This window comes from Mauremys reevesii, linkage group 1 (assembly GCF_016161935.1).
Source record: "Mauremys reevesii isolate NIE-2019 linkage group 1, ASM1616193v1, whole genome shotgun sequence".
Taxonomy (NCBI): domain Eukaryota; kingdom Metazoa; phylum Chordata; order Testudines; family Geoemydidae; genus Mauremys; species Mauremys reevesii.
Window position 1 is genome coordinate 230,237,359 of NC_052623.1, and position 18,821 is coordinate 230,256,179.

Sequence of the window (18,821 nt, forward strand, 5' to 3'; positions counted from 1 at the left end):
CCTGTCCCAAGTCAGGGTAAAGGAGGAGGGTTGGGCGTGGGGCTAGCAACTCCACCCCGTAAAAAATCAGCTTGCTACAGAAACGCCAACAATAGAGTTAACAGAGACTTTTAGCCTGGAAAAAGAAGGGTCTTCAACTCGAAGATGCATGACGCTGGGTGGTGAAAGCCCCGAGGAAGCCACTAAGCCGATCACCCTTCTTACAACCAGGAGGATTACCATCGGCACATGGAACGTGAGGACCATGTACGAGTCAGGAAAGACGGCGCAGGTTGCAGCAGAGATGAGGAGCAACAACCTGACCCTACTAGGCATTAGCGAGACAAGATGGACGCAAGCTGGACAGAGACGACTGTTGACAGGAGAGCTGTTGCTGTATTCAGGACATGAAGAGAGCAACGCACCCCACACACGGGGAGTAGGCTTCATGTTGTCCAAGCAGGCACAGAGAGCACTGATTGGTTGGGAGGCACATGGTCCCAGGATCATCACAGCATCCTTCAGAACTAAAATGAAGAGGATTAAGATGAATGTTGTTCAGTGCTACGCTCCAACCAATGACAGTGAAGAAGAGGACAAAGACTACTTTTACAACAGACTCCAGAAAATATTAGAGACTCTCCCAGACAAAGACATTACCATCCTTATGGGAGACTTTAATGCCAAAATTGGACCTGATAACAGAGGATACGAACAAGTCATGGGGACCCATGCTCTGGGAGAGATGAGTAAGAATGGAGAGAGATTTGTGGATCTGCGTGCACTTAACAACCTGGTCATAGGAGGCAGCATCTTTCCTCACAAGCGGATCCACAAGAGTACCTGGGTATCACCGGCAGGCATGACAGAAAACCAGATCGACCATGTCTGCATTAGCAAGAAGTTCAGAAGATCCTTGCAGGACGTTAGAGTTAGAAGAGGAGCAGACGTGGCGTCCGACCATCACTTAGTGGTGGCCAGATTGAAGCTGAAGCTGAAGAAGAACTGGATAGACGCGTCAGACAGAAGAGCGAAGTACAACGTCAGCCTTCTGAAGGACCATAAGACCAAGGAAGATTCTGGATTGACGCTGAAGAATAAGTTTTCAGTACTACAGGATTGGTCTGAGGAAGAGGAAGACAGTGTACTCAACAGATGGCAGAAAGTGAGAGAGACACTTAGGTCAGCATGCCAGGAAGTGCTTGGAATTAAGAAACACCAGCAGAAAGAGTGGATCACAGCAGAGACCTTGGCTAAGATAGAAGACAGAAAGAAGAAGAAGGCAGCAGTCAACAACAGCAGGACTAGAGCAGCAAAGGCCAAAGCTCAAAAAGAGTATGCTGAAGCCCACAGAGCAGTGAAAAGTAATATTAGGAAGGATAAGAGAGATTATGTGGATGGACTGGCAGCAGAAGCAGAGCAGGCAGCATACAGCGGTAACATGAAACAGCTGTACGATACTACCAAGCGACTGTCTGGAAAGTTCAGCAAGCCAGAATGTCCCGTTAAAGACAAGCAGGGAAAGTCTATAACAGGAATAGAACAACAGATGAACAGATGGGCGGAGCACTTTGAGGAACTCCTGAACAGACCAGCACCACCTAATCCACCAGACATTGACCCAGCCAACGAGGACCTCCCAATCAATTGCGATAAACCAACCAGAGACGAGATCAGAAAAGCCATCACCATGATGAAGAACAGGAAGGCGGCTGGACCTGACGATATCCCAGCAGAGGCCCTGAAAGCAGACCTGGATGCTTCAGTGGAAATGCTGTACCCCCTCTTTGAGAAGATATGGGAAGAAGAAGTGATTCCAGCTGACTGGAAAGAGGGATACCTCATCAAAATCCCCAAGAAAGGAGACCTCAGCAACTGTGCCAACTATAGAGGAATCACACTCCTGTCGGTGCCAGGGAAGGTCTTCAACCGAGTCCTCTTAGAGAGAATGAAGGATGCCGTCGATCCACAGCTACGAGATGAACAGGCAGGTTTCCGGTAGAACAGATCATGCACGGACCAGATAGCAACGCTCCGCATCATAGTCAAGCAGTCTATGGAGTGGAACTCCTCGTTGTACATCAACTTTGTTGACTATGAGAAAGCGTTCAATAGCGTGGATCGAGAGACCTTCTGGAAGCTCCTTCGGCACTATGGCATCCCAGCAAAGGTGGTCAACTTGATCAAGAACTCATACGACGGCATACACTGTAGAGTGATCATGGAGGGCAGCTCACAAACAGCTTCCAGGTGCGAACCGGAGTCAGACAAGGATGCTTGTTGTCACCACTTCTCTTTCTCCTAGTCATCGATTGGATTATGAAGACATCCACTTACGAGCGTAGGAATGGAATCCAGTGGACGTTGTGGACCCAGCTTGATGACCTGGACTTTGCCGACGACCTTGCACTCCTTTCGCACAGTAAACAGCAGATGCAAGAGAAGACCAACGTAGTGGCAGCCACGTCATCACAGGTTGGCCTCAACATCCACAAGGACAAGACCAAGATCCTTAGGATCAATTCCATCAGCAACGACCCAGTCACACTGAATGGACGCCCCCTGGAAGAAGTGCAGTCCTTCACCTACCTAGGTAGCATCATCGACCAGCAGGGTGGCACAGACGCAGACATCAAAGTAAGGATTGGTAAGGCAAGAGCAGCCTTCTTACAGCTCAAGAACATCTGGAGCTCCAGAGAGCTGTCTTTGGCAATAAAGATACGACTGTTCAACTCCAATGTGAAATCAGTCCTACTGTATGGAGCTGAAACCTGGAGGACAACCAAAACAACTACCAGGAAGATCCAGACCTTCATTAATAGCTGCCTCAGAAGGATTCTCCAGATCCGCTGGCCAGACACCATCAGTAACATCCACCTCTTGGAGAGGACCCGTCAACTCCCAGCAGAGGAAGAAATTAGAAGGAGAAGGTGGGGCTGGATAGGACATACACTACCCAAGCAGCCAACCAACATCACCAGACAGGCACTGCGGTGGAACCCCCAAGGCAAGCGGAAAAGAGGCCGTCCAAGAAATACCTGGCGACGCGACCTTCAGGCTGATAGCAAAAAAATGGGCTATACCTGGAACCAGCTAGAGCGAATGGCCCAGGATAGAAGACTCTGGAGATCTGTGGTTGGTGGCCCATACCCCGATTGGGGTGACGGGCATGAGTGAGTGAGTGAGTGGCATAGCTGTGTAACGGTCAGATTGGAGGTAATTTATTTGATTTTTCCTGATGTTTTCAAAGACAGTAAAGAATATCAGGACTCTTGAACAGCACTCTGTTGCAGTAAGGAAAGTCACATCTTGTGGGAATGTTAATTAGAATCAATAATATTTGGAATGACTTGCAATGATACTATTATGCTGCATGCTGTCCTTCCAAGATGGATATTTTGGCTCAGATCCTAGGTGATGTCTGAGCTTTGTCTGGTACCACTCAGGTACGGAAGAGGCAAAGGTGACTATGTCACCTTTATGACCCAGGTGCAAACTTAGGACATGTTGCACCTCCTAATGCCAGGAGTAAATTTGGCCTAGAATATTTATTTCAATGTACAAATGTAGCTGAATTCTATTCCATGTGTGGTACTCCTAATATTTGCAACACTCCCCATAAATGTGCATCTGGAGCATCTCAGCTTGGTGAGTTGCTGAATGTCATGTTATGTCATCCAAAAAACCCTCACAAATGGCCCTACCTGGCATGCCTAACAGACTGCCTTAGCATAAAGATCAGGATGGAGAGCCTGACCTATCCTATGAGCCCTAGGAGTGTTCCCCCAGATGAGTGCTGAGGTATGTTGGCATGGCAGTGTGTAGAAGCTCTCTGGATACAGGACTTTAGTCTCCAGTATTGCAAGTCCAGCATTTCCCACCAACAGTAAATTCAATTCATTTGTTTTTTATTTTAAATTGCCTTTTTCAACTTGCAAATGTGAATCTTTCCTGGAGACGTTGAGCAAGTCTTGCAGTTCTGCACCAGACACTGCCTGCTCCCATCTCCCACAGCCCTCCCTGGAGACCCTGAAGAACCAGAGTGCACTTCTAAGATGATCAGCAGGCATCTTTATAATGAGGGGCTGCCCCCCGGACAGAAGGCTGGATTTAGAGCAGGAGCCTCAGCTGTATCTGGAGAGCACTCAGCGGGAAATGGTTAAAAGAAGGAGCGTAATCAGGCTTACTGGGAAAGGCTCATGCCAGCTGGCTCCCACGATGGATGGCCTGATGATGGCAATGTTGAAGTGCTCTTTCTCTTGCTGGACCAGGTACTCTGCTAAGGCTTTGGTGTATGTATACGTATTGGGCCAGTCCCCAATCAGCTTGGGTGTGATCTCTTGAATGATAGATTCATCCAGCCACCTAGTGGGACAAAGAAAATAATTTTGTTGACATAAACCACATGGACAGATGAATGAAACGAGGAAGAAGTTAAGCAAATTGGTCAGCATACTCAGCTGTCTATAGTTTCAAGACTCTTACCAGCCGTGGGGAAGTCAGCAACTAGAATACTTTTAGGCAAAAGAAGGAATAACTGGGAGTTTTGTTATTTACTGTAATGGAGCCAGGATTTCACCCCTAGTACTGATGTGCTGCGCCAGCATTGTTTAGTAATGCAATTTTTACTGGTCTAGACAAACCCTGATGGATGTTCATAACCTGGCCCTATAGTTCCCTCTGAATTAGCTAGCACAGTCCCCAGCTATGCATGCAAATGCTTGGAAAAATTCAATTCCACCAAGAGTTTAGCAGCATTACAAAAGTTTAAAATATCACAATTATCTTCTTCAATGATATTGCAATTGCATTTATTATGCAACTATCTGACATTATCACTGTGGTTGCATGCAGGGTCCCTTTCCAAATCTCCCCACCAGCTCCCACCACCACCACCACACAAAATCATGTGTTTAGTTCTGCTCTAGCCAAGCACAAACGTTTGGTCCATTTTTTCTGAGAGGTAGTGTGGCTCAGTGGATAAGCTGAGCTTGCTATTTGAGAGACCTTGGCTGTACCAGATGTGGCTTTGTAGAACCTCTGTTGTCTTCAATTTTTCCATCTGTTAAAGGAGATGAATGATATTTGCTTTCCCCTCTGCCAAAAGATATTTTTATGGAGGTGAATGAATGCCAGTGGCTGGCTCAATAAGTGTTATGTGTTCCCTTCTATTACTGCTACCAGATGAAGGAGTTACCAATTTGGCTTCTGGAGTCAAGGTCAGTGCTGTTAAAATGGAGGCCCTGGGTTCAAACTGTGCTCTGGCAAACCAACAACACTTTGCTCATCTGCATGTGTTTTGGTTCAGAGAGGAAGGGAGCTGGCTGTGTTTCTGAAATCTACAGACAGGGCTGGCAATCTAGATAGGTTCACAGAAGTCTGGTGCATAACTCCATAGAACCGAAAATAAAGTCCAATAACCTTTTATTAAGTTTTGGAGCTTTTTCTTTGTGGTGGACAGAAGAGCTCACTGGGGACATTCCAGTGATGCTCCACTACTTCCTTCTCTCCCCTATCTCTACATAAAATAAGGTGAGAAGACCTGAAATCTTAAAATAGGCCACTTGGGGGCAGAAAATGGAAGGGTGCATGTGCTATATCAGTGGTCTCCAATCTTTTTACACCCAAGATCACTTTCTGAATCTAAGGATAACCCAGGATCTACCCTGCCCCTTCCCAGAGGCCCTACTCCTTCCAGAAAGCCCCACCCCACTCACTCCACCTCCCCCCTCCCCCCGTTGGTCGCTCTCCCCCACCCTCACTCACTTTCACCGGGCTGGGGTAGGGGTTTGACGTTCAGGAGGGAGTGCGGGCTCTGGGCTGGGGCCAAGGGGTTCACAGTGTGGGAGGGGGCTCTGGGCTGAGCCTGGGGCAGGGGGTTGGGCGGGGCACAGGACCTCCTGCTGGGCAGCGCTTACCTCCAGTGGCTCCCGGTTGGCGGTTGGCACAGCAAGGCTAAGGCAGGCTCCCTGCCTACCCCGGCCCCACACCGCTCCTGGAAGGGGCCAGCGTGCCCCTGCGGCCTCTGGGGAAGAGGCGGGGGACATGTGGCTCCACACGCTGTCCCTCTCTGCAAACACTGCCCCCGCAGCTCTCCCAGCCAATGGGAACTGTGGGGGCGGTGCTTGCAGGCAGTAGCAACACACAAGAGGGAGACCCATGCCCCCTCCCTCCACTCCCCAGGGCCATGGGGCTGCACTGGCCACTTCCAGGAGCAGCGTGGGACCAGGGTAGGCAGGGAGTCTGCCTTAGCTGCAGCCACACTCAGCCAGAGATCGCAATTGACTGGGAGATCCTCTAGGATCAGGGGCGGCTCTAGGTATTTTGCTGCCCCAAGCACTGCAGGCAGGCTGCCTTCGGTGGCTTGCCTGCGGGAGGTCCCTGGTCCCGCGGATTTGGCGGCACGCCTGCGGGAGGTCCACCGAAGCCGCGGGACCAGCGGACCCTCCGCAGGCATGCCGCCGAAAGCAACCTGCCTACCGCCCTCGCGGCAACTGGCAGAGCGCTGCCCATGGCTTGCCGCCCCAGGCATGCGCTTGGCGTGCTGGTGCCTGGAGCTGCCCCTGTCTAGGATCGACCAGTCAATCACGATCAACCAGTTGGTGACCACTGTGCTATTTCTTGAGAACCACTTCATCAAATGAGCTCAAATTTGCACCACAAACTCTGTCCCTGAACTAGCACAGCGATTTTAAACCAGTTCTGAGTAGAGATGGTCAGGAATTTTCTGACAAAATATTATTTTTTTCAAACTGGAAATAGCAGACCCAAAACTGTTTGCAGGAAAGGGTTGGTTTTATTAATCTCGATTGGGGAAAAAAAAGTTTTCAAATTGTCAAAACAACACTTTTCAACATTTTTGAAACAAAAAGTTTCCTTTTCTGGTTCAAAACGACTTCATTTTGAAAGTATAGTTAATTTATACTAAAGAAGGTGAAATTCTATAAAAGGTCACAATCAAAACAGAACATTTCAATTGACCCCTGGAAACTTTCAGATCAGATTATTGGTTCATGAAAATTTTCAAAATTTCAACTTTTCATCCTAAATCGGGATGGGAGAAAATGTAGAAATCTCAAAAACTCTTGTGGGATAGGAAACGGTTTCCTGCCCACTTCCAGTTCTGACCATGTATGTGGATTTCAGAAATAATGCAAAATTCAGCTTTAAACAGAAACCCTGCCTACAGTCACAGCTATGGTCAGAATACTGCCTTTGCTTTCCCAGTGTAATTGAGCTACCGTGGGAATAAGCCATCAGGGGTACTAGGGCAAATTGTAATGCTAATTTACCAGATGTTGCAACTTGTCCATCAAATATATCTAGGGCCCTACCAAATTCACGACCATGAAAAATGCATCACAGACTGTGAAATCTGGTCTCCCCCAGTGAAATCTAGTCTTTTGTGTGCTTTTATCCTATACTATACAGATTTCACAGGGGAGACCAGCGTTTCTCAAATTGGGGGAGTCCTGACCCCAAAGGGAGTTGCAGGGGGATCACAAAGTTATTTTAGGGGGGTGGTCACAGTATTGCCACCCTTACTTCTGTGCTGATGCCTTCAGAGCTGGATGGCGCTGCCTAAGGGCTCAGCTCTGCAGGCAGCAGCGCAGAAGTAAGGGTGGCAATACCATACCATGCCATCCTTACTTCTGTGCTGCTGCTGACGGTGGCTCTGTCTTCAGAGCTGGGCTCCCAGCCAGCAGCCGCTGCTCTCTAGCTGCTCAGCTCTGAAGGCCATGCCACCGCCAGCAGCAGCACAGAAGTAAGGATAGCAATACCACAATCCCTCTACAAAACCTTGTGATGCCCCCACCCCCCTCCTTTTTGGGTCAGACCCCTACAATTACAACACTGTGAAATTTCAGATTTAAATATCTGAAATCATGAAATTTATGATTTTTTAAATCCCATGACCATGAAATTGATCAAAATGGACTGTGAATTTGGTATGGCCCTAAATATATACTTTCAAAGTGCCCAGCTAAAGTGCCCTGTCATGACTCCAGTATCTTGGGTGAGCCTCCATACCGCTCTGAGCGATAGTTGAGAGTTTTGTGCTACAGACCCTCTCAAGAATACCAACCTCCCACATGATATGATTAATCGGTGTTCCCATCATGGAAGTACCGAGCCAACAATTCAACAAGGCCTTATGCTGCCCTACATTTTCTGTGACCTACATTCGAGGTTTTGAAAGGCTAATTCATATACTGCTTTTCCTCACTGCTGTTGGTGCCTTATGAAATCAAAGAAAAATGCTGTGGTTAGCTATCCACTGGCCCCCTGCTCCACCAAACAGATATGTCATTTTCCCCTGAGAAAATGTGACTTTCTGTATTAAGATTTTACACTTAACACAAATAAGATGCTCCCTTATGTAAATTAGAACTGACCTCCTTTTACATTTCCTATAATATTATAATCAGGGACAACGTGCACCCTGCTTTAGTCCACACTGTATAGACTGTGCTGTGCTCCTTACCTCAGTGCACCCTCCAAAGCTGATTTCCCTCAGCTTTAGATTAAGGCATACCTTGCTTGATATAGCAGATTTTACATTTCCTCTAGTGGCCTGGTGGTATTTAGAAGTGTGACTTTTGGTTTCCACAGATCAATCTTAACGTTTCAGTTACAGTTAAAGAAGCATCATATTTGAAATCAGGGACATAGAAGGAGGACAAATGCAAAAAACCCCAGCTTGACCAAGGATTCCAGCTGAGTCAATAATCATAAACACAAATTAAATCTGTCATCGAGAAGACCATTAAAGGATCTGTTATTTAGCTACAATTGTAAGGTCATGCCTTTTAATAACTTTGTAAAAATTCTGCTTTCCTATTAGACCTAAAAAGCTTCTTTACACATTAGCCTTAAAAATCCCCATTACACATCATAACAGCCAATGTCCTACAACTGTAGAAGAGTATATCTGAATGACCTGTTCCAGTTTCTGCTGGCATTGGCTACTATGAACCCGAACAGCAGGTGAACAGCCAGGATTATAATGTATTGCCAGCCTCAGACATACAGATATATGAAACTTAAGAAAAGAAAAATATAGATGCTTGTTCAGTTGAGTGCTTTAAAATCAGTTTTCAAATAGACATTTGATGAAGATACGAAGGGATGCTTTCACAGCTGGCTGGGCCAAAGTATAACTTGCTATTTCTTTTCCCCTTTTACTGACACAATCCATGTAATTCTTTGGATATATGTGGGGTGGAGGAAGGGATTAAGGGGAAAACTCCCTCACCTATTAATTATCTTTCTTTGAGCCCTTCTGGACTAGTGCACACACTTAGATATACTTCCTCCTCGTTAGCTGAAGACAGAATAATGAAGTATTCTGATAGCATCACCTTTGCCTCCACCCTCTTACCCATTCTTTGTCTCCCTCCCTGCGCCAGCCAGTTCTCTGCTCTTCACATTCTCTCTTAGTCTCCAGTCCCCAACTTGCCTTTGTATTTTCCTTACTTTTCTCCATCACAAGTCCCTGATCTTGACTTTCTCCCTCCTACTCCCCCATGTTCTTCTGCAGCCTCCCCCCGACACCCCCGCCCACAAGTCTCCTTCATGCACCATTACAGTTTCCAGACCACTTTCCAAACCAAGAGTCCGGCAATCTTCGCTGAGTGACCCCTAGTTTCAGTGCCTTTAAAATCAATGGGAGATCAGTGGTTCTCTTCACTATGGGCAGCCTTCATGCCACCTGCAAAGTCTGCAGGGAAGTGGCAGCCATCTCAACTGAGGGCAGCCTGTGGCTTCCAGCCCACTGAAAGCAATGGAAGATAGTAAACTTGTTGAGCAAGGACAACATTCACAAGAATGCTGCCATAATTCAGGCAACCATGAGAAAGTGTAAGGCAAGCAAGCAAGTAAGCAAGCAAACAAACAAAAAACCAAACTGTGGTGACCAAGAGCTGACAGCTGTATACTGCTGAGGCAAACATACAGCAGAGCAGATAAGAGCTAGTGCCTCACCCCCTAACTCTCTGAAGCTTTCATCATTACTTCCTTTGCCTGTGCAACCCGGAGGCTGCAGTAGAGGCATATTGTCAGAAATCCCTGCCGGCTTCAGAGGCTCATTCTGTCCTTTGCTCAAGTCTTTTTTTTCTGAGCCAGCACTTGCCGGTGACAGACAACTGAACTCTGCAAGCTGGCTAAACCCCTTATATGTAAGTAGTGAAGGCGGGAGGTCCTGATATCATTAACGTTATTTTGACTCCATATGTTGGCTGGGGAGAACTATATTCAAGACTCTGGGCTGCTAGAGGAAAATCAAAGACAGAACAATATTTGACGTTACATTTTCCGGTTAGCACTCAGAGAATGCAATCATTTATTTTGGCAAAATGGGATTCAAGAGCCAACCCAAATTCTACTCTTCCCTCAGAGAAAATGCCAGCAGATACTGCTTATGCCCATCTCTGAACAAGTCCAAAGGACAAGGCAACTCACACCTGCATTCTGAGCTAATGGCTGGCAGAGTTAAAGTTGATATTATGCAAATGGAAAATCATTTGAAAAGAAAAAGGAAAGCAGAACAAACTGCCATGAGGAAGTTTAGTTCTTCTCAGGAAAAGGCTTCCCTGGAATCCCTGTCAGCAGGTTTTGTTTTTCTTTCTAATTATCCATCTATTCAACAAACTCAGTTAAATAAACACTTTTGTTGTCCTGCAGATTTACTGAATTCTCTAGATGGGCCATGGTTTTCAATACAGAATGAACCTGGCCCTGCAGATGGACCGCTCATACATGGGGAGAAAGCAGTTGGAAAGGAACCATTAGAAAGGGCTAAACTCAGCAGTCTGGGCTGGGATTCTTGCAATGAGCTGTCATCATTTTAAATCTCTTTCTAAAACAGTGAGTCTGATTCACTCCAGTTTGACACTATTTGGGACTGCATTGAAATAAGTGGAGTCACACTGAGTGATGCAGTGGTGAATCATGCTCACTTTCTGAAAAGTTACAGCTCCTATTGAGGGAACAAGAGTGTTGGGACTTAGAAAAGGAAGAAGCACTGCATCATTCTCACTAACACAAACAAGCACCATCAACTGACTCCATGCTGGACCATAAAAAGTCACATGCCACTATAGATAAAGACTGTGGGAAAACATCTGAAATAATAGGATTGACACATATGGATCATTTTATTTGCTAATTCTTTCCTATTCAAAATGAAATCAAAATACCATTGGAAGGTCGATCCAAATGACAATCTAATGTGACTTTAAAAGACCTCCAAATAAAGATTCAGAGGTTATGTCTATATTGCAAATATTTCCAGAAAATATGAATAAAAATAGGTTAAAGGAGAAGGCCAAACATGCTAACATTATTGGATACAAGCATGTAGGAATGATTCCTCCAATCAATGTTTTGAAAGTTGATCTCTTGAAGATACTTGGAATCCAAGTTATCACCTTTGTCTTCTTCTCTTACACACCCATTTCCCAGCATTGTTAGCTGAGGTGCAGATGTGAAGGGCACTGCAACTATAACTGGTCTGGGGGAACATTCCATAGCATAGGTGTATGAACAATCCAGTCATAGGTTTTCTGCAGAGGTGGCGCATCACACCAGCATCAGGAAGGAAAACTGTTTTTGTTTCTACTTACTCCACTAAGTCGCAGAGCTTCTTGGTCTCAACAGGTGGTGGGTAGATGACTTCATCTATATTTCTCTTATTACAATTTGCATAGGCAGTGGAGATGTGGATAAAGGCCTCGAGCTTCTGCATCTGCCGGGCCAGCAGTAAGAGCTGTTGTGTGCCCATGACATTCAGCAGCAGGGCATGTCTAGACAAGGGGAGAGAAAGCAAACAAAAGGGGTTCATAGGGGGTGAATGTATTAAAACTACATACACTGCAAATCTCTCCTCAGAGGCAAACCTCCACAGTGAGGAAAATAGGTCACAGCAGAAGAGGAAGTTTAAATGAGATGCAAGAGGCAAAATTAGTTTTCAAACATGTAGTACTGGATTCTTCTACTATGAATCCACTACTCTGGTCAAAAACTGTAACTCAGGAGTATTTCTACCCAATCCAATGGACTGGAGGCAAAGTTCCTCATTAATTTATTATGGAAATTAAAACTGACAATACCTCTTTGCTGGCATGTTTGCTGAACAACCATTCCACCTCAAGAAAAATACAAGTATTTAAACAGAAGGACATGAAGTGTTGTTCTTATTGACTTTTTAGCCCCACTCAGCATGGTCTCATATCTGGTCTTGAAGGACACATGCTATACCAACATACAAGGGATTCCAGATAAGTATATGGGGCCTTGTCCAAAGCAATGGAACAACAGTAGAAGAAGCCAAAATTACAAGTAATAAAATTAGTGATTCCAAGTGGTTGGGGCAGGGGGGAGAGTTGGTAAAGGAGTAGGGAAAAGGGTACCAGTGTGAAGGTCTTCCCTGAGACACTCAGGATATGAGCAAGGTGTTCTGCTGGTTTTCTACATGGGCTCTGACTGATATGTGGGCTCCCTTTGCCTGAGCTTGCTTGCAAGCTTCATACTAGAGAAAATGTGCTCTCCTCCATGGAGGCAGAGACACTGGGGAAGATGGGGCCAGTTTCAGCAAACTTGTCAGCAGGAGGAGCTTTTAGTTTTGGGGGGGAAAAGAAGAACTCATTATCAATTCAGCTGGACTGGACAGAAATACCCATGAGTTATGATTTCTGGCCAAAATAGTACATCTAAATTCATTTATTTTGCATATACCATACAATATTACCTAGTCCAGGGATTGGGAACCTTTGGCACGCGGCTCGCCAGGGTAAGTGCCCGGGCGGGCCAGGCCGGTTTGTTTACCTGCCGCTCCAGGCCAATGGGGGTGGCGGGAAGCACATCCAGTGGGAGCCGTGATCTGCCGAACCTGTGGACGTGGCAGGTAAACAAACCGGTCCGGCCCGCCAGGATGCTTACCCTGGCAAGCCACGTGCCAAAGGTTGCCGATCCCTGACCTAGTCTATAATTGGAGCAGAGTGAATAATAGGTTTTTCAGCTCACTCTCAATTCTGAACTAAAAAAAAAATGTTTTGGAGAAATTAAAATGATTTTTTGAAAAATATTCAGCAAATAAAGTTGAAAAATTTTGTTTCAGGTCACACAAAATGATTTGTTCGACTCAAAATGCAATGTTTAATTTATATTTAAAGCCTTTTAAAACTTTTTAAAATATAAGTAAAAGGAATTCCGAATCAAAAAGTAATTTCAAATTGAAAAATCAAAATGTTTAATTTCGAAAATGTAAAAACAAAATATTTCAATGTTCTTCCCCCTTGATGTGAACAATCTGATTAAACTAACATGAACTTGCAAAACATTTCAGTGTTGCCGAATACCCAGTTTGTTTGTTTTTATAAAAAAGTTTTGGCTGAAAAAAATTCACCAAGTTCTATCTATAATCTCATTTTAAGGGCTTTGTTTTTGGAACACAAGAACATTCACTCTATCGTGCCATGCTGAATCAACAGTCCATGGAATCCACTATCTTGCCCATAGCAGCAACTCACCCCTCATGTTTCACAGGAAGGCAAAAAATACATATCACATTTATACAATGCTCTGGGAGAAATTCCCCCCTGGTCCCTGTGGTGATTAACTAAATACAGTTACAGTAATAATAAGTGAAAAAACCCTCATGATGAGCAATGGAGACACAATCAATGTACTGTCTCAGAGGGATATATTTGAATTGTCGTTAATGAACTTCTTTTGGGGCCTGTATCTATGACCACAATCACGTCATTATCATTATTAAAGTGAGGCTCAAAGGCACCAATCACAATGCAGACCCCATTATGCTAGGAACTCTTTCATTAATATGTGACAATGAACAAACCAAGTGCTTTTCAAGGTAATGCCTTAAGTAACAGGCAATCTTTTTAAAATGCCTCATTACAACGAAGGCAACATTTTCAAAGCTGGGTGAATCTTTTAAAATGTTACTGTACCTTGTGATTTGCTATTTAAAATATGCTGCTTCAAACATTTATCATTTACCTCCTTGAATTACCTTTAGTGAAAAAGTAGGACCAATAACATTAGCTGTAGAGTCAGAGACTGAGTAGTCTCACTTCACACTCCTTCCCTGTAGCCCTGCCAATACATCTGAGTCCGGGCACATAGCATCCTCCTGCTGTCCCAATTCTGGGACCCCACCTAACTCTGCCAGTGCACTGCAATCCTAATTTGCAGGACTCCTTTTTATTCCTGTCCTGGGCTCCATGTAGCAATGCCACAGTACCTCAATCTTGGTGTGTGTGTATTTTTTAAGGTCTGACATATGTGATATTTTAGGCAGTCAATAATTTGGGCCCTTGAAATTGTATATCCAATCCAGAATTTATGTGCAGTTTGAAAACATACCTGGAGAATTATTACTGTAATTGTACAAGAAAAAACAATAATGGTCTCTCATATTTTGTGTTTCCCAGTAAGAAGCTAAGTTCTACTTAATAAATGCAAACAGAGAACAAAGGACATACTTTAGTGGCTCATCAAAGCGAACTGTTGCTGCACAGTGGAAGACAACATTGACCTGGGACAGGAGCTCCTGTGAGTCCTTGGCGCTGATGGCCAGATTTGGCTGAGTGAGTTCTGCATTAATGGGCTTAATCTTCTCCTGGAAGTTAGGGCAATCTTCCCGGACTCTGTCAAAGACCTAGAAACACAAACACAATGATCAGCTACTGAATCATGGACTACTGCTATCATTCCTATTGATGATAATAGCACTCTGATTAACAGCCCGTTAGCTTCATCAACTGATGCAAATACAGCAAACATGACAGAGAATGACTGATACTTCCAGATATCATAGTGGTAGGAGGTTCTTTATTGGGGCATGTAGGCAGATAAATAATAATGGACCTGATCATCCCCTCCCATAGAAAAACCTTTCAGAGAGAGTGCCCTCCCAAAAATTTGAGGACAGGATGAGTTGGCTCTGCTGAAGAATGAACAAAGGGTCCTCTCAGCATCCCATGTCTCCTGGGGAATCCACAGGAGGTCCCATGCCTCCACAGTGGCTCTGCAACCCCCTACACACAATCTGGCTAGCAATGCTCCAGTGGAGCTCCATTGCCAGGATTTCCTCCACTGGCGGCTGACCCTAGAACTTTATACGAACAGGTGGGGGATGAGGGTAAGGTGTGGAGTGGGACCTATGGGAAAGTTAAAGCAGTATTAGGCTCTGTTAGATTTCCTGCTGATTCTACAAAGAGCTTGAGGGGAGGAGGGAGACAATGTGCACCATCCTGCCCCCCAGCTCTCCCTCTGTCACCACCTGCCGATTCCCTCTCACAGTTCACGTACTCCCAGTCCCACAAAGAGCCATCCATGATATCTAGAGCAGAGGGCTGACCACTGCTTACGCTTTTGCATGGAGGGGTCCCTTTTCATGCAGATCTCAGAGACAAGTGGGCTCAGCATGAACTATACTCTGCATTTACATCCTGCCTTTCCTAAGACCTCAGAAAGTAGATGCACTAAAACAGTATTTTAATTGTCCAAAATCCACCTTAAAGATAAGTGAAAAAAATGAACAATCATTTAAACTGGCCTTATGGACAGAAAAGTACTAATAAAATTAGCACCCTTTCCCACTCTACAGTTCTGCTCCCTGTGTCTTTGAATAACATGTGTTTACTTGCCTGAGAAAAATGCAATGTTACAGCTATCAGCAAAGTGAAGATTTGATTCTCCCTTGTGCATCAGGAGCAAAATAGCCAACTACTGTAAGTCCTAGCTGCAAAATCTTTGTTACTGGTAATGACATAAGAGGCAAAAGAGAACATGACTTGATTTTCAGAACTCCACAGGAGCTTGCTGGATTAGCAGTTAAAATGGCTTTTTGACTTGCAAATTGGTCAAACTATAAAACTTCTCTTATGGCTTTATACTGCCACCTATTACTGCAGTATCTGACCACCTTTTACATAAAATTGATAATAGTGAAGTCCCTAGTGGACTTCATGATGTCTCTGCCCTTTTGGGGTACAGAGAGAATAACGAGAATACCTATGAAATGATAGAGGTATAATCTAGTCAGATTTCAGAGTAGAAGCACACTTCAAGGATCACTTTTTTCCTTTCTTGTTACACTGGAGGTTTTCTGCCCAGTCCAGTGAGGGAGGGTGTGGGGCTGTGCATCTTTCCATTACCATGATCTCTGTTTTGATAGATACTGTCCTACCTGTGACTTGTTCAGTGCTTATGGAAGGGTATGAAGTACTTGCTTTAAAATAAATATACAGTAAATAAAAAGATGTACAAATATATTAAATTGCAACTAAAGCAAATATTCTGTCATCTGACTAAGGGATTGTCATCCTTCTGTTTATTTGGTCAACAAATCCTGATAAGCCTCCATGTTTGCAGCAATATAGCAGTGATCAGGATATGATCAGCCTTCCCCCTAAAGCAATGTGCTTGTCTGCTATGTCTCTTTTCTTCAACATATTGCTGTAGGGTCTTAACAAACAAGAAATTCCCAAATGAGTGAGTTAACAAGAGTGTGGACATAAGGATGATGTTTTAATTTTCCAAATTGTACACAGTTACCAGGTATATGTTGGGAGCTGTACTTTAGCTATGGAAACTGGGTTTACAGCTGTAAATCATTCCCTAAATATCATACATTGAGTCACTGTTCTTTACAACAACAAAATCCTATACATAGTCTCTGAAATGGGCAAGATTTTCAAAGGCACCAGTTTGAGCTCTATTCCCACTTAGTTTCAATGGGAGTTGGGTGCCTAATGCACTTTTGAAAATCTCTCCCTGTAATTTGAGGGTCTATAGAGAAAGTGCCTTAATCTGCATCATTTCAATGTTACAATATATGTAGGGCCAGTAGGTAAGTCCTGATGAGACCAAAACTGAGCTGTGTTTCAGATGAGAGGTACTGTAAGACTAAAGTCTTGACCACTTGTGGTCTTTTAAGATCTCAGGCCTGATTCCCCATTGTCGTGCCTCTTGTGTAATCATTTACACCAGTGCAAAAGGAGCGTGAAACCCTGAATCAGAGTGCGTTACACTCCAGTTTGTGCAATTACATTCTGCCCATATCTGAATTCCACCCATTGTTCCCATATATTCTTCTTCAACTTCTTATATATAATTCATAACTGCTCCTGCCTGTCAATCTTTTAATTAGAATGATTTGTACATAATTCAATATAAAAGCCTCCGTTGAACAGTTTATTTCAGGTCACCTGTACAATTGAAAAAGGAATTCATCCGGCAGTTTGAGATGCCAAACACTTAAACCTGCCCTCTTTACTCAAGACAAAATTCCTAATCAAATAATATGTTGAAGTAAAGACAACGAGATAGGGCCTAAAATTTCACCTACTTTAGAGGAACACTGTAAAGGCTGGCAGGCCCAACATTTGACCAGTTCTGTTTTCTGACAGCTATTTGCAAAAGGTTGCAGCCTTTTCTTTCGGATGTGGGCCTCATTAATTATCTATTCCTTTATCACCCACAGACTGGATAACTGTCATATGCTCCAAACAGGGCAGAAGGCCATTCAGAAGCTTTAGCTAGATCAGAAAGCAGGGCTCAGTGTGTTTTGCACTGATTCCCACAGCAAGCCCCTTCCACCAGTGCCCCCTACGGTCTGTACTGGCTGCCAGTTTATTACTAACTGCCATTCAGAGTGCTGGTTTTAGTCCTTAAGGGAGTGATCTTGCCAAGTGCTGAATATCCAGGCCCTGATCCAGCACAGTGTAATCCACTGAGAAGTGTGTGTTATAAGTGCTGGGCACAGAGACTATGAGTTGTTACAGCCTCCACCTACACAGCCATGGCTCTTTAGCTTAAGCGGTAGCAGCTTACACTTTTAGCTCTACAGGTCCCCAGTGTGTCGGCCAACAAAGCAACTGTCACAACTGCACTTTACATGTGCTTAACTTGAAACATATGGGCAGCTAAGCATGTGCTTATGTGACTTGCTGGATCAGGGCCAGAGTGCTCGGCCCATTTCGGGATTCAGCATTAAGTCCCTATATGGTCTGAGGCCTGGCTACGTGGGAGACTGCCTCTCTTCTTCTGTGGTACTAAAGCAGTTGAACAGTCTGAGCTACTAGTCTCCTACTTTCACTGGGAGGTGCTGGTGTTTTTGGTAAAAGACCCTGAACTCTGCAATGTGATCCCTGCTTGGTCTGTCAGGCTCTGTGTCGACGGATCTTGAAGACATACCATTTTATTAGGCTTTTGTGAAGGGAGTAGGAAAGAGAGAAATTTTGAATACTGCACTACCAGAAAGTTGTTAAATTGAAAGAAATTCAGAGAACAGCAACAAAAATGATTTTGAGACTGAAATGAGGAAAGATTAACAGGATCGAATACATATAGTTTGACCAAACAGAGAATAAGAGGAATAAGGAATCTGTCTACAACTATTTAAAAGTAAACACCGAGAAGAGGTAAGAATTGTTTAGCATAATCCAAGGGAGCATAGTTAAATAATAATTAAGCAAAGAAAAACTACGTAAGTTAAGCAAAGGAAAATTTAGGCTGAATGTCAAAGCAACACCTAAACAAAACCATTCCTAACAGTGAGCTCCATGAGCCTGTAGTTAATCTCAGAAAGCAAATGGTGGAAACCCCCTTTATTTGGGACATTTAAAAGTAGTCTGGACAACAATCACTGGTATACACACTGTAGGGGACAATCTTGCCATGATATAGTATATTTATACTATGCCTCCTTGGTCTTCACTTCTATATCTAATTTCTATGAAAATGTGGCACTATTATAAATGGATAAAACTAACCAGCATGTCAACATTTTAGAAAGATTTACTCAAGTTATAAAA

At 44.3% G+C, this 18,821-nt stretch overlaps 1 protein-coding gene across 9 annotated transcripts in view; it reads right to left on the reverse strand.

Annotated features, from left to right (window-relative positions):
• FAR2 (fatty acyl-CoA reductase 2) overlaps nt 1-18,821 on the reverse strand; it is a 214,206-nt gene that overhangs the window by 49,861 nt on the left and 145,524 nt on the right. For all 9 annotated transcript variants that reach the window (XM_039545340.1, XM_039545315.1, XM_039545349.1 and 6 more), the window contains 3 exons: nt 14,484-14,659; nt 11,604-11,783; nt 4,167-4,344 (listed from right to left, as the gene is read on the reverse strand). In XM_039545340.1, coding sequence (XP_039401274.1) covers nt 4,167-4,344; nt 11,604-11,783; nt 14,484-14,659 — 534 coding nt within the window. The remainder of the gene's footprint in view (nt 1-4,166; nt 4,345-11,603; nt 11,784-14,483; nt 14,660-18,821) is intronic.